The sequence below is a fragment of the Semicossyphus pulcher genome, unplaced genomic scaffold (assembly GCF_022749685.1).
Source record: "Semicossyphus pulcher isolate SPU_LCO1_2020_fin unplaced genomic scaffold, fSemPul1.0.p SCAF_8, whole genome shotgun sequence".
Classification (NCBI taxonomy): Eukaryota; Metazoa; Chordata; class Actinopteri; order Labriformes; family Labridae; genus Semicossyphus; species Semicossyphus pulcher.
The window spans coordinates 11,866,741-11,890,248 of record NW_027211759.1 but is presented as its reverse complement, the minus strand read 5'-3'; the positions used below and the strand labels follow the sequence as shown (position 1 = coordinate 11,890,248).

Sequence of the window (23,508 nt, the reverse complement as noted above, 5' to 3'; positions counted from 1 at the left end):
AGACACGGGGAAAAGGTGGGACATGGTATAGCGAATACTTTTCGCAGCTCTTTAAGGCGCGTCACGTGAGCGTCTCTGTGAACACGGTGCTCAGTATCCACCCTGTCGCTCCCGGTGAGACATGCTGTTCTCATGTACAGTAAGAGGAGGTGACTCGATCAGAACAGGGTCTTTGCATGCAGCTGAAGCTTTTTGCGAAGCGGCTGCATCCTTCTCGCCTTAATTTTACATTTTGAGAATCAGAAGTTGGAGACGTCGCGTGGGGGCAGGGTTACAGCTGCGAGTTGGGTGAGTATCATGATGTTCTTTTTAGTGGGAATGCTCAGCGGCTCAAAGAAACACGCGGATAATGTTGCTCTGGCGTTCTGACTGTCTTGGGGGCTAGAACTGAGTGAAGTTGCAGCTATTTGATGTTCTTTGCAGATTTAAGTGATAAACCTAAAATTTGTAAGTGTGCATCAGCCAACACTTGAGCGGTGCAGTGCGCACAGCTGTGCGAACAGACAGATGGGGATTTGCAGAATCCTTAGAAAGCTTATCAGGTTACTTATGCATATTAATTCATTAACCTGAGTGCATTTGATTTCACATTTAATTCAACTGACATCACGTGACTGCTTTTATGTTTAACAAAAGTCAAAATAGTATTTGACCTTAGCACAAGTTTACTCCCTTCTCTTTGTCTTCTGAGCATCAGAGTTTCTTTCACAGAGTTTTTGCCCCATGGTAAGCGTTTTGTCTTTATGCACCTCTGTTAATTTAAGTGCAAAGGTCACATGGCAGCAGGCACTTGTGCAAAACTCCCAGGAATGTGATCAGGTGGCAAGTCATTGCATTGAAAGCATTAATCACTTTTAATCATGACCTCAGGATATCTATTAAATGTGTAATATATGTCAAATAATATAACGTTTCAAGGCTGAGCTGAAGAGTGCATCGTGTCCTGAAGAAACAGGATGTAGATTGGTCCATTTTAGTGAGTTTGAACACAATGTTCATACGAGTGGAGTAAAAAAACTTCACTCACCTTCAGAAAACTGCCCCTCCCACCCTCCCTCCCTTCCTCCTGTATTGAACGGGATGTCTAGTCCAAACCCACAGTGACTCTCAGACAATGCAGTATGTCTGTACATTGGGGGGTGTTGCCCATTAACAGCGTCTCTCGGAACAAACCCCTCAGTCAGAAACACTCTTCTCACAGTCTATGCATGTTCCGAATACTGCTCACAAAAGTTGACTTGTCATCGTATCATTGCATGATGATAAGACTGGATGAAAGGCTCTTTTTTCTTTGTGCATCCCTAATTGGTAAATAACAACAAAGAACTTCTTCATGCATGTCTGGGAGACATGGAGGACATTGTTGTTTACAGACTTTTTTTGATGCCAAAATTCTGTTTGTTAGGGGGAGATGAGCATGAAAGCCCTTATGTCATCAACTGCAGCTGCAGAGTTTGGGGGCGTGTGTGTGTGTACGTGTGTGGTTTGGTGCCCGGAGGAGGAATCCATAGGGACTTGTCATGCACTGAACAAGCAGTCTGGCTTTTTAAACTGTGTCACAGCTCTGCTCTTTGCACGGCTCAGCTCTCTGAGATTCTATACGTCTCCCTCATTCATGCATTATTTACCAGCACGAAAAAACTTTGTGAGACCTTTGACTGTACATCCTCCTCTCGCCAAGCCAAAACATCACTGCACATCTTGCACAAGTGACTTCATCACATCACAAACTCATATTTAACTTACCACTAAAAAAGCAGAGGTCCCTCAGGTCGACACAGTCTACAGCAGAGCAGCTTCTTGTGTTGGTCTGAAGCAGATATTAACAAATATGAGAGGTTCAATGACTGTAGTTTTTGCTTTAGCTGCGTCTCCTGCTGTTCCTCCTCTGCTCTGCTTCTCTGCAGCAGATCGGCTGCAGGAGCCGTTTTCGTCAACAGAGCTGTCAATCACAATGTTAAAACTAAACACAGAAACACACTTTGACATAAATAAAAATGATAATGACAGAAACCATGTTTGAGAAAAAAATATATGATTTTATAGGTTGACCAATGTCCAATTTGATAACATGGAGGAGGCAGGCTTTATGACCTATACTGCAGCCAGTCAGCAGGGGGCGATAGCGATGCTTTGGCTTCACTTTTAGGGAGCTGTCATGTCGTCCATCTTTTTATACAGTCTATGGCTGAGACTTCTTTATTTTTCCTGTCACCTGTTTGCTGTTGCATGTGTGGCAACTCAGGTCAAGTGGGACATTTGCATTATTGCTTATAAGTGAAATCTGCGTTTACTTTGTCTTTTGGACTATTTTCTGTCAGCCATCATTGGCTTATATGATTCCTCTTGCAGTTGACCTTTGACCTTTCTTAAAACCTCTTAGTGTCGTCATGGCTGTGAAAGAGGCGATTAGCTGAAAGAACTCTTCAGAATGATGTTGTTGTCTGGAGCTGACATAAGGAGAAACGTCCTTGTAGTTGCTCAGTGTTGTTGATGACGATGATGACAGCTGATCCCGGATGTTAAACTCACTGCATGTGCTTTACAAACAGTGTTTCTCGTCCTTACAGAAAAGTTCAGACATGGGAAAGGTCTTAACTGAAGGGCAATCACTTTCCTCTCCTGTATGAAATAGCAGATTTACAGTATTTACTGAGCTCTTACTGGCTTATTACATCTGCTCAAGGCTTGTCTGGATTTCCCAACAGGCTCTCATGTGTGCTGTTGATGTAGGCATATTTGACCTATATGTAAGATGGATGTGGCTGCAGTCAGGACTCATAAATTATATGTCAGGACATCTACTTAGAATGCTGCGAGTTTTTCACATGATGGAAATGTCCTCTACAATCATGTCACCCTAGTTTGATGTAGTGGTTTCTTTTATCCGACGCCTGTGTGTGAGGGACCGATCAGAGCGGCACAGGGAAACAGAGCTTTTGATTTTAAAGATGGGGTTTTTATTTTACCCAAATATAAATAAACTAAGAATGTAATAACTAGGCCTATTAAAGAGGTCATTAAAAGATAACTATACCTCTGACTGTAAATAAACAAGAAGGAAACTAATGAGGTGAGGGGGTGTAAGTACAGTTTTATAACCACGTCAGGCTGTGACAATCACACTGTTCTTGTGTTAAATGACATTTACACAGTTTTTTTTTTGTTGCTTTGATTGACATGTTTCAGTACATACAACTAAGAAACAATGAACCTACACTTATACTGAAATAGTCAGTGGAGTTATTAGTTAGAGCATCAGTGGTTCACAGAATCCATTTTGGCCTGAAACAGACGTCGCGCATAAAGCAAATGCTGCCCCACAAAAACAGTCTCAGCAGGATTGATCAGATTCTCTCTCCCAAGATTAATTTATAAGCACCGGTCAGTGTTACACTAAAGCCATGGTTTCTCAACTGGTGGGTCTGGACCCAAAAGTGGGTCGCGGAGCTGCTTTCAGTGGGTAGCAGAATTTAAACGAAAGATTTGTAGAGGGAATATTTTGCTTATTATACTGTGTGTGGTAAAATAGTCCTCATTCAGGTCTTAGAGTAAGAAGATATTGGTCAAAGCATCCGCTGAGGCCTAACGGACTCAGTGGTCAGGCGATAGCAGGAGATAGTATTCCCAAGGTTCAGAGTGACCCTATAACACTGTAGATCGTAAATCCTACTGTGTGCTGATGAAGATATGCACCGTCCGGACAGTTGGCCTTCGAGTTATCTGTTGCTATGGACAGAGTGGCTCTTTACCTTGATTACTCTTCCTAACACTTGTTCCCGTGTCTCTGCTCATTTGAGGCTGTCTGTCTCATTTAACTATAAGTAAAACTGCTTACAATGTACTTCTAGGATTAGGACTATTGGCTCCAGTGAGGACCTTGTATGGTCGATAGTAGATAGATACCACATTGTCCGCGGGGTAAAATACCAAGCACCAGGAGAGGTCTGTTAGAATTGACTCCTCCAAGAGTATTGTTTCTGTCACTTCTCCTTGATCAAGTATATAAACTCTTCAACTTAAAACATCTGAGTCTCCTGGTTCATCAAGCTTACCGAATTCCATCACAAATTGGCGTCACGAACAGGATCTCAACACAACAAGGACTGGTAAGTGCAAACAATTTGTTCTTTGCTATTACCATGTCTGAGTTTGACGAGATCAAAAAAGAAAACTGTGTGATTCGGCTGTAATTCATTAAAAAAAAAGAAAAGTGGTTATGGTGCAGGTGTGTACCTATCAGTTGCTATTTTGAATAATATCGCAAGTTTTGAAGTCAATAATTAAACCAATAAGATACATTAATAAATTCAATTGCAGTTGGTGAGTATTTAAGATACAAAGACTGTGAGTTGATCTGGCCATCACAGCACCCCTGCGGGTGGAGTTTTCCAGGGCAGATTAGGTCTGCGCTCAACACAGACGGAGCAAATTTTCCTTGAGAAGACGTTCTGGGGTGAACTAACATATAGGCTTCACTTCGTAAAGGCAAGACCAGTCTGTGACACTGTGTTCGTCGGGAAAGTAAGACTCTCTAGTCTTTTGTGATGTTGGAAATGTTTTGTGATGTTATTGATGTGTTGGGTGAGCTCTACACTACGCTCTACTGTATGTGACTGACTGAGTAACTGCCTGACTGAGAGCCCTAGAGAGAGAGAGTTCCATCACAATGGTGGATCATGGAGCATATTGGACCTCCAATGACACGACTCTGTCTACACGGCTCTGGATACTTTGTTCGGGGAGTAGGCGGGGCTGTTCCTCCGCTTCCCGTCCGCTGTCCTCACCTACGTCCACAGCACGCACCTGCTTTCAAACACGTTGTCATCGGCCTCATAAGGACGGTCCTTCTAACACATTGCCCACAAAAGTGCACATTGACCTGATGCGGTCAGCCACATACTAGGTTTTGACCTAGTCTCGTTCATTAAATAAATTTGAGTGGTTGAAAATGTTCCGAAATTTGGGTCGCGATCAATTAGGAGTTAGGGGATGGTGTGTCCTGAGGCTAGACCAGCTGAGAACCACTGCACTAAAGGAAGTCTCAGTCATTCAGGGGAACAAAAGACTTGTTTTCCAGGTCACTTTCCCATCAGTTAAGAAATTGTGGAAAAGGAAGCTTGAGACAGCTAATGGCTTCAGCTTCATGCCAAAGAAACAAAATGTGCCTTTAAACAGCCTCCAAAATGTCTTTAAATACATGTTCATCAATGCTGAACAAGCACATTGAAGAGTGACCTGGGTTTTCTTCAGAGGTTTGACCTTGTGCACATCTCCATCAAGAGGTCAAATCTTGCTGCTGTTCATGTTGTTAATACTGTAACCATATCTGCTAAACAAGATGGCTGCATGGTTTAAATATACAAGCGTGCATAGAGGAAACCAATGGAGTGCATCATGGAAGGCATCTTCAATCAAGCCATTTATTCTTACCAGTGTTTAAGCTAGGATATACACGTCTTGAGCCTAGCGTGTTGGTTGTTAATTCACAAAGATGACATTGACATTAAACTTTGCTTTGATGTTCAACCTTATTTTAGTCCAAGGAACACCTTATTCCTTCCACATAAACCTGTTTGACGTGCTGGCTTGGATTTCTAAGTCTGAATTCTTTCCAACAGGTGTGAGGGAGGACAGCTGTTGGATCATTTGAAGAGAAAAGCACAGCAGAGGCGAGCTACGGCAGAAGCGCTGCCATGATGAAAATGGACAACACAGCAGGAGGAAGCTGGACAATAGACAGCAGCCCAACCTCCTCTGCTGTGAAGAACTCCTGCCACCCCAATCTGAAGGTAGGCCACTGTAGAAATGAGCACTCTCTGAAATGTTATATCATTTGAGGCAGTTGCTGAACACATGGAAGAACACCACGTTCAGTAAACGAGGATGCAGGATTAGAATGAAGGTTAATTTTTGGTGCATTGGTTTGGTGAAATTTGATTGCTTACATATCTCATATCTCCAAGTCCTTTTATTTCCATCTTTTAGGTTAAGACAAATGACTGTCTATATAGAAGGATAACGCGCCTTGCTCTCATTGTACGAAAAGCCAAAACCGCCCCCCTGATAGGCGCTGCCATCTTGCAATGGTGATGTCATTTGGAGCCACAGTTGCGCAGTAGAGACGGCGGGTGGAGCTGCCGTAGCCACTTCCGCTAACCAGAACACACACTTAACTTACCAAAAAAACAGCAATGATCTCGCACAGCGGTATTTAACAGCTTCTTTGCGTGGGTCTGAAGCAGACGTTCACAGATGTGGAAACTTTCCTCTCGCCGTTCCTCCTCTACTCTGCTAATCCGGTCAATCGCCCTTTTTACAGCATCAAATAACTAATTAAAAATCAATTTGTCAGAAAAATTAACACTTGGACGTAAATCAGCATGATAAGAACTAGCTATAATGATAGAAACGATGTTTGAGAAAAATGTATTTGACCTGTATTTTGATTTTATAGTTTGACTCATGTCCCATCTGTTAACATGGAGGAGGCGGGCTTTATGACCTGTACTGCAGCCAGTCAGCAGGGGGCGCTCAACATGTTTTGGCTTCACTTTTAGGGAGCTGTCATGTCGTCCATCTTTTTATACAGTCTAAGGTTAAGACAGTGCAAAGCTAGCTAGCTAGCACTATTACAGAAAAGGTGTTATAATATCAAACTCTGATCCCCTTTAACTGTTCTTGTGTTGGTTCATCATGTATGGGGAAGATATCTAAAAGTATAACTGAAGGTATCTCTGCTGTGTTGTTATTTCTTCCACCAGGTCATTTAATAGCTATTATTTTATGGATGACTAGCTGAATTAAGCTAATATAGGTGTATTCTGTATGTGGTGGTATAAATCCATCATTGTTTGAACACCTGCTAACAGTCTAAGTTGAGTGTGCTGAATGTTTCTGGTGGGCCTACTTGATGACCATGCAAGGTGTTGAGTGCAGCAGCTCTCAGTGCCCTTTGTACCGGGTATTATGTTGTGAAAAGTTCCTTAAACAAAGTTTGTGCTTGAGTAAAAGAGGTCAGAACGGAGGGTTTGTACCTCTTTATTGGATTAAGAAGCACACGGAACAAAAGTGAGAGAAAGCTGCTTAGTGAAATACTTGTGTTTCTGCCTGTTTTGTCCATGCGTGTTTTCCTGTGTGGTAATCCTGCATTGAACCTCTCGGGGCTGTGCTTCTGATACAACATTCAATTGTTTATCTAGAGAAAGGCCTTTTGTCTGTTTTATAGCACATGGGCTAGAAATATTCCCAGCAGTCTTCTGCATGTTTTTCCAGGCCACATTAGGATTATACTAAATACTGTTTATGTGTTGTACCACACATGAAAATAATGTGAGACTTTCTTTGATGCATGATGTGTTATAAGAAAATGTACACTTTTATCCAACTGCAAAGCAGAATAGGTAGAATTAAGACATATTTCACAATTTAAGATTCACAATGTTATTTATTAATTTAGTTAATTTCACAAGGTGGACACTATTATTTTGAGTAATTGACCTATTATAATGTTGGATGTGCACTTTTTTTAAAGCTTAAATGAAACTAAAAACACTTTTGTAAATTGGCCTTTGTAACGAGAGCTTTGAGGAATGTATGTGCGTAAGTGAGTGTAAGTGACTTGTGAAACAATGTGTCATAAGGCATCATGATCAGTACTAATTTGATGCTTACTAGATTTTAAAACAGACACTTAACATCAAGTGATGTAATCATCAGTGATAGTAGGTATCGATGACGGATGGATGAATGCTGCTTTGAATTGTGCCCTAAATAATGATGAAGCAATGGGGATATAAAACAATGATTTTTAGTTAGTTTTGGAAGATATCTGAAAATATGTTCCTCAAACAACTCACCATCCATATTCTATGAAGTGTTGAAGGCTCCTTTGAAGTGGTGGCATTTGTCAAAATGTTGACACCATGATGCTGGCAGGTTTGAGGTACCTAGAAACCCATGTCAACATTACTAATGGAGCCATATGAGAGGCATCGTGCCTCAGCATTCCTGCAGAAGCATTACATCCACTCTGTATATTCGGTGGTATGAAGGGTAATTATGCACTTGACATTAGAGCAAAGCCTGCTCTTGAATTGAGAGAATTATTAATCAGCTGCAGACCACCCAGGTGGTTGCCATAGCTCCGCTGGTCCCTCTCAGCACCTCACAGATTTGTCTCTTTCCTTCTCTCAGTCCGCAGGACCATGTTAATGGGACCTCTGCTGCAGAAAACCTGAGACACAGTGGTTGTTTATTCAGTCAAATTAATGCTTAGAAAACGTATTTTATGTTAAACTTTTATCACATAGTATTTTTGGAATCTAAAACACTTGTTAAGCTTCTTACTTCGCTACATTCTGATTGGACGAGCTTTGGGTGAAAGTCAAATAAGGTAACCGTTCCTATTCATCTAAACTTTGAGCTGATTGCCATGTGTGAAACGACTGTGGTAGCCCTGCTACGCCATTGGTGTTTCTCAGGCACAGTGCTTGAATGGTTTCACTCATACATGTCAGATAGAAAATTCATTTTTGCTTGACTTTTTACTTTGAATTTGGTGTTCCTCAAGGAAGTGTTCTCGGTCCTATGCTTTTTTCTTAATATATGATCCCTCTTCGTAGAAAATAGCCATCATAATGTTAATTCTTACATGGACAATACACAACTGTACATCTCTGTCTTGCCAGACAACATCTCTTTTTTTTTAGCTTTCTCACTGAATTTTAGGCTGGATGGGTAAACATTTTAAGAAGAAATAAGTAGAAAACTGAAATAATACTCGCAGATCCAAAAACAGAACAATAGAGACTAGCGTCAGTTTTTGCCAGCTTGTGACCCCCTTTCATTTTATACCCCAACTCAAACTCTCAGATCTTCCACTGCTTTTCTGTTCCTCGGGGGTCCCACAGAAATCTGGTGGGGACTGCTCTCAGTTTTTATGGCCCTGTGGGACATTCTGTCCCTGGATCTCAGGACAGTAAACTCCCTTGGAATTTTAAGGAATAATTTAAAGACCAATGTTTTTAATTTGGAACATTTTATTGTTTTGTCTGTCCGTCTGTTACTGCAGACCTGTTATGGAGCCAACCATGATATTGTAGTCACTTGTATATCATGTATTCACTGTTGAAACTATTTTTATTTGTAGTTTTAACATTTTGAAACACGCTATGAAATTTTAACGAAAAAAAAACAGGCCCGTGTGTTGGTTGACGGCACGTGCGCCTCGTCCAAGCCTTAGCTATTTCCATCCCTGAGATTTGGAGCTGTGGTTACCTCTCACCTGTTTCTAATTACGCTGCATGTCGGTAGGTCTGTCAGCTCATCGTGCGGTAATATGTGTCTGTGTCCTGGTGGGATTGGCTTCTCTATCAACCCAGCCTTCCCTCTAATCCTCCCTTTGTTACTGACTGTTAGTGTCCACAGGTGGTTCTGCAAAAGGAGCAGGGAGCTCAATACACTCTGGTCCGAGCTCTAACAGCACACGGCTAGCTTTTACTTTTGCAAACATGTACCTGCACTGCAAATTCACAGCATACATACATGAGCTATACATTCGCAAGCTGCAGGCTTGTGCTCAGTTTTTAATTATTTAAGAAGTTGACCTTAGTTCATCGTACTTTTCAACATTTCCTTTCCATTGTGGATTCTCATCTGATTTATTGTTGACTTTGAGATGAATGTAAATAGTCAATGTTACAGTGTTTAAACTGTGCTACCACTGATCCCATTAATATAAAAAATGACAGGTAGAATTATTTAGGAGTACCTCTTCAGGATCATTTTGTGACACAGTGTTCTGTCTTCTCTCTGTGTCTCTATAGATGTTTCTTGCTGCCTTGTCCTTCGCCTACTTTGCCAAAGCTTTATCTGGCAGCTACATGAAGAGCACAATAACACAACTAGAGAGGCGCTTCGAGATTCCCAGTTATCTGATCGGCATCATAGACGGGAGCTTTGAAATAGGTGAGTTTTTCAATTCCTTTTTTTTTTCATCTCTCTCTCTATTTACTGGCTACTCATGCACATGTTTTGAAGCATTTAGATGCTAATGCGGGTAAGCCGAAAATATGTCCTCAGCATGTCAGCAAGCCTGACACTATAGCATATATGGTTCTCCTTTTGAGCTTGGAATAGTCACAATGGTCCCGTACCTAATTGACTTTTAATGAGCGAAGAATCCTTTGAAGCTACAGCATGTAGGCCTGGAAAAAAAGGGATTTTGTAGTGGTTTGTGCATTAGCACAGCAGACTGGATACTGAATGAAGAGTATGTAATATTGCGTGTGAATGCTTCAGATGAATATGAATGTTTTTCCCCAGACTTTGATGAAAACCTGCTGAGTTGTCTGGCACTGCTGTTTATATTGTAAATGACAAACACGCAGAGGAATCATGAGAAACATCTGTCCCTGATATTTTGTGAAAAATTCAAATTAGCAAGATTTGACCTGCTGACAAGGGAAAAAATATTACACATATAAGCCTCATATAATAGTCAAGTCAGTTTATTTTTCAAAATGTCAAACAGTCTAAATGTAAAAAGTAATTCCCTCCTGAATTTATGTGTCTTTAATACACAGTAGATATCCTGCTACTACCTTAATAATTACAATTAAATAACCTAACAAACGTTTTCCTCCAGTTTATCGTGCTTAAATTGCAATTCCATTTCTCCCACTGGGGTCCCTTTTACTTCTCTTTTCTTCTCCATTAAATGTGTTTGATTTAAACAACCCAGACAAACACAAAATGTAAGCAGGTTACCAACATGCACCACTGTGTGATGTAACTTCACATTCCCAAAAGTAAAAATAATTGAAATATTCTCAACAAAAGGTGTCATGTTTAATGCCTTTTACTTCTCCATCTCCATTTCTTTTTCAAATCACTCCCAACCCTGCAGGGAATTTGTTGGTGATCGCCTTTGTGAGCTACTTTGGTGCCAAACTCCACCGACCCAAGATCATAGCAATCGGATGTGTCCTGATGTCTTTTGGGACCTTCTTGATCGCCATGCCTCACTTCATCATTGGCCGGTAGGCTGAGTGTCCTGTCTGTATGCATGCAGCGTAACTTCAAGCAACGTAGAGGCAGTGTTTGAACTTTGGAACTGTAGTTTCTATTTATGCTCCACATAGTGAGTATCTAACAATACCCGATGCTTTCTCCTCCCCTTGTTTAACAGTCACATTGGTATTTTGTACGCAGCTATAAGATCGAAACATCAGTTAGATCTTCAGTGAATTCAACCAATAACTTCTCTCCATGTCCAGCAAGCTCACCTGAGTCCTCCCGGGCAGGTGACCGACCCTCTATACTGACCTATAGAGGTAAGATTAGCAGCGGAACCTGTCAGTAGTCAAAAGGACTCATTGTGTTTTAGTTTATTTACCCATCCGAGGATGTGGTGAAATTCTTCCTGCCAATACTTAAAATATATTTGTATAACTTTACCTCACGGGCCACAGATCCATTAAGTTCAGACTCTATTATTTTTCTTTGACATCTGTGATTTACATGACTTCACCAGGGTGTGGTGATGTCATGTCGTTCACCAAAAACCGGCTGTCTCATCACGGTTAAGAGCAGTAATTATTTAGTAAGTTAGTCCAGATAGACGTGAAGAATTTTTGTTTTTCATTTTTTGTGAATGTTTTAAGGTTTTAAGTATAATTTGTCTTCTACTTGTTTTTTCCTGTTTTATTTGGGACTGTAGGCTGTGAGCGAGAGTCCAGCGTTTCGATGTGGATCTACGTGTTTCTGGGAAACGTCCTGCGTGGGATCGGAGAGACTCCAGTGCAGCCTTTAGGAATCTCCTATATTGATGATTATGCACAATCTGAAAATGCTGCCCTTTATATTGGTAAAGCACCTCACTCACTGTCTATGTTTATAGATTTGCATAGAACAAAGATTATTTTCACTTTATTTTTAATGTAATCTGTGCAGGAAGTGGAGTTTGTTTACATTTATACTATTAAATAAGAGGGTTTTATATCGAGGTATCTAGTAATTTGTGTGACATAAAAAGAATTCGGGTGAATGTTTAAAAAATATTTAATAGTACAACTCTAGAATATTTAATGCGTTCCTTGCAAACTTGTTGTGTTTGCAGGTTGTGTGTAAGTGTTGGTTGCAGTTTAAGTGAAACACAGTTTCTCTGTTTAAATTTCAAGGATGTGTCCAAACCATAGCCATCATCGGCCCTGTGTTCGGGTACCTGCTGGGGTCGCTGTGTGCCAAGATATACGTTGACATCGGCTATGTGGATATGGGTGGGTACGCTGTTACCTGAATGATAATTTATGATTGAACAACAATGAAACACAGTCCCACTCCTCTGTGGACAGTTGGGTTTAGAAATTGGTTGTTGTACATGACAGTAGTGAAATCAGCACAAGACACATCACATCTGCAAAGAGGACATGAATAATGGCAGTGTTAATCCTCTGTTACAGTATAATGTGACGATTTTAAATCTTTCTGTGTAACGATAAAAGCAAGAAGACATCCGTTCATGTGTTATGATTTGTGTTTGAATATTTACCACAGCTCTGCATTTAATGTAAATCGTTTGGAACTGAATCTGTATATAAATTATGTTTTATCTATACATTTGTCTTTCTGCTGACATGTAAAATTAAATCAATTTGACTACCAAAAAATGTTACTTAAAGCTATAATCTCAAAGATTTCAGTTTCGTTCTCTTTTGCGGCACCTATGGCGATAAACGGTAACTGGGAGTATACTTCCTACATATCAAGACGTCCACGGTTGGCTCCAGTTGTAACCCTTGATTTTCTTTGCTGACGGTCGCTTTCCTTTTTAGACTGTTTGCCTTCATCTGAGCGTCGAGTTTGTTTCTTTTTCTTTGGATTTTCACTTATTTTTGAAGTTGTATCTGTAGTCATCGAACTTTTCTTTGTTTGTTCAGCCATAGTAGATTACTGTTTACTTGCAACACTTGCAGAGACCGGAAAAGCAGCCGCTTAGCTCCGCCTACCCTCTCTGGCAGACCAACCACTGCTGGGTGATGGAAAACGTGTACCTAACTGGGCGCCACATTTTTTTCTGCGAAAGTCGCCACAGACATCCAGTCCAAATAATATTATATACTGCAAATACAAAGGCTTTCATCAGTGGGCCGTAGGCTCAATCACCATCGTGTTACCTCATTCGGCAATAGACAGTGATTTAACAGATATTTATTTACATGAAAAGATTATATCTTTAAGTTATTGAGAAACAAGAAAAAAAATGATGTTTTGATGATAGGATTTCTTTTTCTTTGTAGAAACGGTGACTATCACCCCCGGTGACGCCCGCTGGGTGGGGGCGTGGTGGCTGGGCTACCTGATCGCAGGCACCATCACCCTCATGTCGGCTGTTCCCTTCTGGTTCCTGCCTAAATCTCTGCCCATGCCTGTGGAGAAACACGACACCAGCTGCACTCCAGAGCAAACCAGGTTTATCAAAGATTCCCCGACCATGGAGCACAAATTCAGACCTGAGGAGCCGGCTAATTTACATCAGATGGCCAAAGGTATGATTAGAGTCACACAAAGGTATTAAAAAAGAGAGTGATCTGTATGCAGACTGTGGAGTCTTTAGGGGAGTTATTACTTTTCATTCTACTGCTGTCACCTGAATCTCCATTGCTTCTCCAAAAGACTCTTTTTGCCCGCAGTATTCTTATATTTCTGGCACAAGTTTATTTCTTCTTTTGAGCTTTTTTTTTCTTCAGATTCACAAAGAACTTTTGTCAACAGTTTGTCCAACTAATCAAAGATTGTGTCATGAGATACACCAATTTTAAAATTCTGGGCCGATGCCTACATTTAAAATAACAATTTGGCAGATATCTGACGCCGATAGTCATCATTTTTTGTTATTATTTTAATCAAACCACAAGAAACCAACAGACTATTTAGCCAACTTTGCTATGCAACAGATAAACATTGCCAACTGCCATCAGCAAATGTTTGCAAACAAAGCAATATGGCTGACTAGGCTGATACTGAGTTTTGGCTGATCAATCGTTGCATCACTAGTTTTCATATTAAAAGGTTATGAGTCTAGTTTTGATCATCATTTGCTTTTTTAGAATGCAAAAGTCAATTATGAAACGATGAAGAAAAAAGAAAAGCTTGGATAGAGGTAAAGCCCATGTTTTAATTGCTATTCATAAATTCCCCTCACAGACTTCGTGCCCACACTGAAGAGTCTCCTTGGAAACCCTGTGTACCTCATCTACTTATGCGTCAGCATCATCCAGTTCAACTCTCTCATCGGGATGGTCACCTACAAACCCAAATACATCGAGCAGCACTACGGCCAGTCTGCATCTAAGGCCAATTTCCTTATGGGTAAGCAGGCTGTGTTGATAATGCATGATGTTTACCTTGTCTGCATGATCTTTGGCTGCTTATCTTATATTTAAATGATTTACAAGCATGTTTGAAACCTGCGTTGCTTCACTGAAAGGAGCGTCTTTAAGGATGCAAAGAGATGTGTGCTGGCCGGTCATCATAAGTGTTTCATGAGCGAGCTTTTGATGAATTTTTTATACTCTGAGTCGCACGTCGCTCTGAGATAAATGCCGCCGCTTTAAAGTGACCACCAGGTTTATTGCAATCGTTGGACAAATAGAAAATTACAAACATTTATTTAAAAAAAAACAGTAGGTCAACCTTTTAGAATTAACAACAGTGGTTAGAGGATGCATCCGTATCTTCTCAATCATTAAAAGTCATCTTTTCGACACTAAACATGAATTATGAATGAGTCACTTTGATATGAAGAAGAGTTCTGCCATCACTCTTAGGGAGCCATGTTGCTTCCTGGTCTTCTGTCCCTTTAAGAATCTGTTGTGTTGTGCGTATTGGCCAGGCATGATTAACATCCCCGCTGTGGCTCTTGGGATGTTCTCTGGAGGTGTTATCATGAAGAAGTACAAGCTGGGCATCATGGAAGCGGCTAAGTTCGCCTTTGGGACCTCCCTGCTGGGCTACTTCCTGTCGCTCTTTTTCTTCGCCATGGGCTGTGAGAATGCCAAGGTGGCAGGCATCACGGTTTCGTATACCAGGTGTGTGGATGAATGTCAGTGGAATAAATAACATACAGAACAAGGAGCTACGTTCTTTAAAGCTAACATATTTCCTTTGTGTTGTCTTGCCTTTCTTTGTCTTTACTTTCATATCCCATGCACAGTGAGCTTTCTATTTGATGCATTTTTTATATGAGCTGACAATAAAATATGCCTTTTCTTCATGTTATCACATGCAGAGTGGAGAGCTTGTCTTATCAGGAACTGTCTCTCTTCTCTGACTGTAACTCGGGCTGCTTTTGCTCGAGAAGGGAGTGGGATCCGGTGTGTGGGGAGAACGGGATCACCTATGTGACCCCGTGCTGGGCTGGATGCACCTCGTCCACTGGATCAGGCAGAAATACGGTCAGACGAACACAAACAACTTCATGACACCCTGCTGACACTGCTGTTTAACTGCTGATAACAGGAAAATATAAGGGCTTAATTGCCAGATTTCATATCATATTATATTGTATTATGCAAAAGTTATTGCTGTAACCTAATATTAAAGAGAGGGTATTATGCTGTTTCACATTTTAAGACTTATATATAATGTTAAAATGTTGGATGTCCAGACTAAACGTGGGTGAAGTTTCAAATCTGTAGGTAGAAGTACTTCTCAGGTTTCAGGTGTTTTTCTACACGCTGCACTTTGTGATGTCACAAAGTGCAGCCTCAGCAGGCTTCGGAGGGCTGGCCAATCAGACGAAGGTGGGCTTGTAGGGGCGGGGTTTCTTAAAGGGATAAGCTGACTGAGTCGTTTCAGGAAGAGGCTGTATGAGGGCCTGCACAGAGCACCAGTGTGAAGAGTTTTTTTAACTGTAAATTATGCTAAGCTACTCCACAGGTATCACAGAGAAAAAACATGAAGCTTTAGAAATTATGAAGAAATTAGCATAATACCCCCCTTTAATGATGCTAATGGGGTAGCAAATGACATTTCAGTTGTATTTGCAGGGCTATGAACCTGCAGGATGCACGTTTCCTTACTTTCTGCAGCTCATCTATCACTGTTAAACTTCTTGTTTTCTTCTTTGTTAGGTGTTTAATAATTGCACTTGTGTAACGCTGGCTGAAGCCCAACCAGGAAACCTGACAGCCACTCTGGGCCAGTGTCCACGCAGAGACAGCTGTGACAAAATCTTCCCCTACTTCCTGGCTCTGTCCGTGGTCAGCTCGTTTATCATCTCTCTGGGGGGAACACCTGGCTTCGTGCTGCTTGTCAGGTCTGTCGACAAAACCGTCTCGTGGACCCCTTGTGAAAGATATTGGAAACAGTGGACTCATTTCACATTCAGCCTGTTGTTGAAGCAATACATCATCTGGTGGACAGATTAAACTCACTGCTGTTATAAGAAAAAACGTTATCACAACCATATGACACAGAATTTGCATTAAAGCAATTTTGAAATGTTTGTACCTTAAAACATCTTATCAATGTTACATCTTCCACTGATAACATTACAAAACACTGTCTGTCTTTAAGTGTTGCATGGTTTGAAGGTTGGTCCTCCTTTAACCTCTCTGTCTTCACAGGTGCATTAAACCTGAGCTGAAATCTCTCGCTCTTGGAATCCACACGTTGGCCACTCGCACCCTCGGTGAGAAACATCTTTGGTGTTCTGTCCTTTATGGTCTACTTAGAGTGAATGTTAAGAACACAGACATCTCCTAAGAAATCTTTTCTTTGTTTGTTCAGCCATAGTAGATTACTGTTTACTCGCAACACTTGCAGAGACCGCAAAAGCAGCCCCTTAGCTCCGCCTACCCTCTCTGGCAGACCAACCACTGCTGGGTGATGGAAAACGCGTCACTAACTGGGCGCCGCTTGTGATTTTTTCTGCGAAAGTCGCACCAGACAGCCAGTCCATAATAATACTATATACTGCAAATGCAAAGGCTTTCATCAGTGGGCCATAGGCTCAATCACCATTGTGTTACCTCATTTGGAGATAGATAGCGACTTAACAGACATTTATTTAAATGAAAATCTTCAAGATTATCACTATAATGTATGAAGTGAGCAGAACTACTGGAATATGTGTATGGAAACAAGTCATTACCTGAAGCTCAACATTTATTTTAACAAGAGTTTATGTCACCTGTTACTCATTAAATACAGTCATATAAAGCAAATCAAGTAATCAGCAGCAAATCAGCAAAAGCAATTATTGTATTATGTCATTTTTTATGTTGTAAATGATGTAGTAACCCTTTATTTGGTCTCTGCTTGTATTAACAACTATTTGAACTGCACAACAGCTGGAATCCCTGCCCCTATTTACTTTGGAGCCATCATAGACACAACGTGCCTGAAATGGGGATACAAGATGTGTGCAGGAAGAGGAGCGTGCAGAATATATAACACCTCATCTTACAGGTAACTCGATCTGTCTTTTGATCTGGCTTTTGTTATGAAGCTCTGTATGCATTATTCACTGGGTTGTCTGGTAAACTCTCGAGTTTACTTGACGGAATATCTTTAAAAATTCTCGCTGCCCTGTCTCGCCGTAATGCTAATCAATTCAGAGCAAAGAATTTTAGATGTACGATATAGCTGTTGTTCAATATACTACCAGCGGCAAGGCCATGTTTGCTGTATCCTTAATGAGATGCTTACACTTCTGAATGCTAACCTAAACCGTCTGTTCTACCCCAAGTGAGACTGATACTGTCTGCAGGGTTGGTAACTTGAGAAAGGTCGTGGCCCTTTAAGAGCAGACTCTGTATCAATATTAATGTTGCACTACTGTATCACCAGTGGAGAATGTGCTGTCCTGTTGAAGGGAAACACTCTTTAAACAACTCCCAGAGGACAATGTTCAAATCCACTGGTTTTTGGTTATTGTAATGGAAACCAACATTAACTAAGAGTTTCATCCTGGGTGGTAATGTGAGTGTATAAACCTGAGGCTAGGATTATGACCGCCCCAGTTTGTCCCCTCACAGTATTCCTTACTTTCTGCAGGATCGTGTACCTGGGCCTGACGTTGGGCTTGAGGACGGTCTCCTTCTTCCTTTGTATTCCCGGCTTTGCCCTTCTTAAGAGACACATCAAGAGGGAGGAGAAAAACGCCCTGACCAATGGCAACGCAGAGCTGGAGTCACTAAAGAAAGAGGACAGCAGCTACACACACTGTGAGCAGTTTATCCCCGCCTGCGACCGTAATCCTGACAGAGAGACGCGCTTATGAGCCCCAGCACACGCTCGTGTCTTCTGACAGAGCTCCATCGAGCACATCTCATGTACAGAGAAACACTGTGGACACTTTTCATACTGTAGCACACTGAGTAAATATTTGTACAGCATTTGTGTAGACTTGCGATTTTTTATTTCTGGAATGTATACAATTCTGTTTTTGTGTTTTTCATGAATGGAAGACTTTTGCAGAAAAATCATGTAATTGTGCTGTATTTTATAATGCTAGTCTTCATTTTTATGATTAAACTTTATAACATCTGATTGTGGGATTCATTGTATGTTAATCCGCCTGAAAAGATGGTCAAACGCCATCATGTCAGTCTTGTGTTAAAGGGGCCATATCTTAATGGATGTTCTCATATTCTTCATGGGTTTCACATTTTTGGGTGTTTATTGTTCACAGTGAAAAAGTAAAAACTGCATCATTCCGTGTTTTTCCAGAATTACATTTTTAAAAAGGTCGCCTCTGAAATGGGCCGTTCAGAACAGCTGCAGGTTTCTACGTAGAACCTTGCTTTCGCTGAAATCAACCAATCTTCATTCACCGTCATTCAACCCAGGCTGCCAACTTACTACTCCGATACCTCCTGGGAACTCCTGGGTTTCTGCATTTGCCCCGGTGTATCGTCCTCCCACTTAGGTTCCAATTCTGGCTCATACATATAAGACAGAATAACCGCTCCAAAAGCAGCCATGTTTTCTACAACTTTGTGACAGTGACAGTGCAGTGCGTCCATTCCCTTACGTGGGATTGCACACATGAGGAAGGGGCTACGTGGTCACTCCAAATACTGTCAGCCAATCGTGGCTAAGATCTGACCTTTGAATGGCAAAGCAGCCTGTTTGTTTCAAGAGGAAGGTGAGACTCCGAAAAATAATTGAAATAGAATATGAATACAATTTTTAAAACGAAACAAGCTTTACCAACGTGATTCAAAAACACATTAGAAAATTACACAATTGTTTGCATAGCTAAAATATGCCCCCTTTAATAGCTTGGCTTATGTATACATCTACTAGTTTATAGACTTTCTGTGGCTGCACTGAGATACGTAAGCGTTTCCTTGCAACAAGCAGATGAAAGTTTGAGGCAACACACAAAGATCATGCCTCTGGCATAAAGGGGATAAACCACTTCCTGTCCAAATGTACCAGTAAGGATTCCATCAGAACTATTACATTAATATTTAATGAATTTGCTTCATTGTATTTTTAGTCATGGTACACATACATAATATATGCTCCCTCACAGTATAAATATTTTCAAGCTGTACTTGTTGACCACAGTCAACCAACAGAAATAGGACAATGTTGATCTTGTATTGTATTTTGCATTTTGGCTTTTATGATGAGATTTGTTACAAATCCAACCACATCTACCTGACTGAGCAGAGTGCCTCATTACGCGGCTCACTGCATTCTGTTTTCAACATGTTACCCTAGTAAGTGTAAAGGCAGCACCAGCCTTTTCAATGATTCTATGATTGCTCTCAGCATGACAATTAGGAACACACTACCTGGCGTTTTGTTTGTTTATTTTTCATGTCCACACCTTCTTTAATATGCCATATAAACTGATGAAATCACAGATAGTCAAGAAAAGCTGGGTCAAGTAAAAAACTATTCTTCTTATAGCATGTATTGGGGTTACAAGGCAGTAGAAAGTCAACACAACTACCATACAAATGCAATAACTTAATGTACAGCATCTAAGCGTTGGCACACTGCAGGACACTGTTGTGATGCTAATGTTAGCATTAGCAATAAGCATGAGAACTAATTGAATTCACATGTACACTTTTAAAATAGTAAAGTGCAAACAGATGTATTTCCTGTTTGTAATGAAGACTTTAGTAGGAAGATTTGTGCAGCATTTGAAAACACAGTCATGCTACCGTGTGTATATGATGGATGATTGTTTGAAAAAATGTGCCTCGGTTTGACCTTTAAAGGAAATTAAAGTTATAAAAGATGGCCTCTGGTGGCCTTCTGTATACAGCTCATGAGTAATGAGAAGAAATGTGCCACTGTGTTCTCGAGGTTACTGATCCTTTTTGTCTGCAGCACTCTGTGGATTCTGTGGATCAAGTAAAGAATTAAAAACAGTATAAGTAGGGTTAAAATAGAAAAAGCGTTTTATGTTTTGTTTTTGCATGAGTGTGTTTTACCTGGAGTTGATGGTGTTCCCTCAGTAGTCTGTCATACTCCTGAGCCAGACCTTTTGCCTGCCTCTTCATGGCCTCCACTTCAGCCTGGGACTTGCGTACAGCTACACACAAACATGATTACATCTAAACATTGATCTACACTATAACAAGTGACCAGAAGGGTTCATGCTCTGCCAATGTTTCAAAAAAATGCTTTGCTATTATTATAGATTTCATGAACATGTTGTTATGAGCACGGTTCATTGGTTTTAAAAGGTACAAAGTGGTGATTACTCACCCTCCTCAGCAACCTTCAGTTGATCTGCCAGCTTCTCAGCTTCCAGCTTCAGTTGCTGTTTTTTCGCTGACATGGATCTTTCCTCGTCCAGGAGAGCCTGAGGGCGGAGAGTTCTCTTTAATTACCAACCGTGGACAGCAGCGTACAAAATTAACAAAACTGAAACAACACTGAAAAATACATTAAAGAAAAATAAAATGCCTATGTACTATAAAAGATGGACATGAGCCAAGAAGAAATTGAAATTAAAGTATAGTAAATGCTACACATTAGCCATATTCACACGGCTGCCATTTTCCTCTGAAATCACACTCAGGGTGGGAAGTTTAAATTATGTTATTTCAGAGTGCTGTGTTTCTAAGTTTTAAGTTGTATGAACGTTGGGAATCTGAACATTGTCACCATTTGACCATTTCCTAATTGATAAACAAATGACACAATGGATAGTGACAATCAGGAGGGACAGAAGGCCATTTCTAAATTAACGTCCCATTAGCTAGCATCAGACAACTGCTAATGTTAGAATTCTGCCACTTCCAAGCTAATATTGGGCTACTTTTAGCTAGGAAGTGGCTGAATGCTATCATAACCTTTTGCAATATGACACCATAGAAAAAGCTAACGTTTTTGTTAGCAAGGAACTGATTTTGGTTGCTAACATTAGCTGTTGTCTGGTAGTATCTAGCGGATCATCAAATTGTTTTTGAAAAGTCTTTTATCACCTTTCCTATTGTACCATATAACAATATTGAAAGGTTATGTTAGCATTCAGCTCCTTTTTAGCTAACAGTAATATTAGATAGGAAGGGGGCTGAATGCTAACATTAGCCGCTGTCTGAAAGTAGCTAATCAGGTAAAAAATACTGGGCTTTAACCTGAAATATGGCCCGATTTTCCTCCTGATTTTCACTGTTAATTGTCTTTTCAGTTGCTTATCAATCTAGAAGAGTTTAAATGATTATGTTTTGTCACATTTCCTACATTTATAGGACTTGCAAACTGTTACACAGCGGTAAAAAAATAGGAAAATGGCCACGGTATGAATAGAGTCAGTTGGGGGAGAAAGTGAAGGAACAGGATTTAAGACTATAGCTCTGACTTGTTTGAGCATCAGGTTGTCCTCCTGGTGCTGCTTGGCTGCTTTGACAGCACCGTCCATCTGTGCCTGAAGACCTGCAGTGTTGTCCAAGGTGACAGCCACCTGGTTTAGTAAGGTGACAACCCGACGCATGATACTGAAAAAGGTGGGCACCAGAAGAACAAGATAAGAAAGCAGCTCAGAAATTGAATATGCAAGTAGAAGATCAAGTGGAAAGACATCAAGTAAAGATATGGCAGGAAAAAAGTAGGAAGAACTGAAACTAACAGCCAGAGGAAGAGAGAGAAGCCAGATATGTAGAGGTTCCGCTGGGCTCTGAAAAGCTTCATGTGGACATGGTCGTACACATTTGGGTTCACCTTTGCGTCGTGCATGGGCTCAGGACCCGAGTACTTCTGCACCTCTCGGACAGCATCTGAGAGCAGGCAGGGGGAGACAGAAACGTGACTGATGCTGGCTTGGCTGAACTGCCCACATGCTGTCAGTCTACTCAGTGTAATGTCTGTCGCTGACTCAGCAGATCGTCTCTGACTCAGCAGATGGCTCACCGAGGAAAAGAACGATAAGAACCATGATCATAGTGAAGAAGCATTTGTTCCAGTATGGAGATAACCAGTTCCATATTCTCAAGCTGAAAACCGAACGCCATCTACAAAATAGGTCAAAAGGACACAGTGAGTTTAACAGTCATTATTCACAGAGGATCCAACATGAAAGGACGTGAACGCACTCTGCTGGTTGTTTATGTGAACTGCCTATTTCAATTCTTTGCACTGGAGTTTTTTTTAATCATTCAGAAAAGGAGACGCTGAATAAGCAAAATTAGCCTCTTTGTCTTTTTTTTTTTAATGGTCTTTTTCTCATTGTAAATTGTATTTTGTCAAATAGTTTCAACATTTTTGGCATATACACAATATATAAAACAAAACATTAATGACAAACAAACATGTAAAATCAGAAAAGAAGTAATCTTTATGGTACATAAAAATAATAATTGCTGGATAATAAAAGGAGCCAGATTATGGGGGGATATGCCAAAAGATATTCAACAGCCGGCCTTTCTGAAGTAAACTCTGGAGCGGCATTGTCTCTTAAACTTTTGATTATGTTGTAGTTTTACAGTTTTGTGTGCTACACTGCAGTACCTCCGTGCTGATATGAAGGGTATGCACAAGATGAGGTTGACCCCTATCTCTGCATAGAGGAAGAAAGCCACAGCCGTCCACTGAAGAGTCATTGTGACTGTGGTTTCCTGAGGACATTAACAGATTTGATTAGCTCCACATGTGGTATCACTAATAATTCTCCATTAAATAACATTAAATGCATCAAAATATTATGACAATTATTCCCACTAAAGCAAGTGGAAGTCAATGAAAACTCTTCTATATTTTTATTTACTCTTTACTCTTCTATATTGTAGAGTGGCTTTCTGAGCATACACGCACAAATGTTTCTGTAGGCCTCCTACATACAACAGCCGTTCTGCAGCATGCATTCATAGCCCATTTACTATTCTTAGGCTTTTACCTTCAAATCTAGTCTTACTCTACAGCTTTACTCTAATCCGCTGGTGTTCTCATTATGTTTAAGACCGGGTGGTCAATCCATTCAAAGCAATACACAGAGTTGTTGGCTTACCAGAAAAAGTTGTGCGATCAGACGAT

The 23,508-nt window shown here is 40.6% G+C and overlaps 2 protein-coding genes across 2 annotated transcripts; one reads left to right on the top strand and one right to left on the bottom strand.

Annotated features, from left to right (window-relative positions):
* Positions 1-205: 205 nt before the first annotated feature.
* Positions 206-18,429, top strand: LOC138612539 (solute carrier organic anion transporter family member 1C1-like). The gene is made up of 15 exons (XM_069685855.1): positions 206-288; positions 5,622-5,792; positions 9,828-9,969; positions 10,910-11,042; positions 11,215-11,336; positions 11,723-11,869; positions 12,183-12,281; positions 13,302-13,550; positions 14,209-14,373; positions 14,897-15,092; positions 15,293-15,458; positions 16,137-16,321; positions 16,632-16,696; positions 17,358-17,475; positions 18,064-18,429. Exons 2-15 carry the CDS (start codon positions 5,697-5,699, stop codon positions 18,287-18,289), a joined length of 2,109 nt encoding a protein of 702 aa, XP_069541956.1. The 5' UTR covers positions 206-288; positions 5,622-5,696; the 3' UTR covers positions 18,290-18,429.
* Positions 18,430-19,823: 1,394 nt separating this feature from the next.
* On the bottom strand, positions 19,824-23,078 carry bcap29 (B cell receptor associated protein 29). The gene is made up of 7 exons (XM_069686984.1): positions 22,987-23,078; positions 22,390-22,490; positions 22,109-22,256; positions 21,842-21,977; positions 20,743-20,839; positions 20,466-20,566; positions 19,824-20,374 (listed from the first exon to the last, which is right to left on the bottom strand). The coding sequence occupies exons 1-7, from the start codon at positions 23,076-23,078 to the stop codon at positions 20,339-20,341; spliced, it is 711 nt and encodes a 236-aa protein (XP_069543085.1). The 3' UTR covers positions 19,824-20,338.
* Positions 23,079-23,508: the final 430 nt, after the last annotated feature.

Coding starts and splice junctions, on each gene's coding strand:
- LOC138612539 (XM_069685855.1), top strand. CDS start 5,697: ATGATGAAAATGGACAACACAGCAGGAGGAAGCTGGACAATAGACAGC. Junction 5,793..9,827: donor CCTGCCACCCCAATCTGAAG/GTAGGCCACTGT, acceptor GTGTCTCTATAG/ATGTTTCTTGCTGCCTTGTC. Junction 16,697..17,357: donor GTTGGCCACTCGCACCCTCG/GTGAGAAACATC, acceptor ACTGCACAACAG/CTGGAATCCCTGCCCCTATT.
- bcap29 (XM_069686984.1), bottom strand. CDS start 23,078: ATGACTCTTCAGTGGACGGCTGTGGCTTTCTTCCTCTATGCAGAGATA. Junction 20,840..21,841: donor ACAACCTGATGCTCAAACAA/GTCAGAGCTATA, acceptor CTCCGCCCTCAG/GCTCTCCTGGACGAGGAAAG. Junction 20,567..20,742: donor ACTGAAGGTTGCTGAGGAGG/GTGAGTAATCAC, acceptor GTTTGTGTGTAG/CTGTACGCAAGTCCCAGGCT.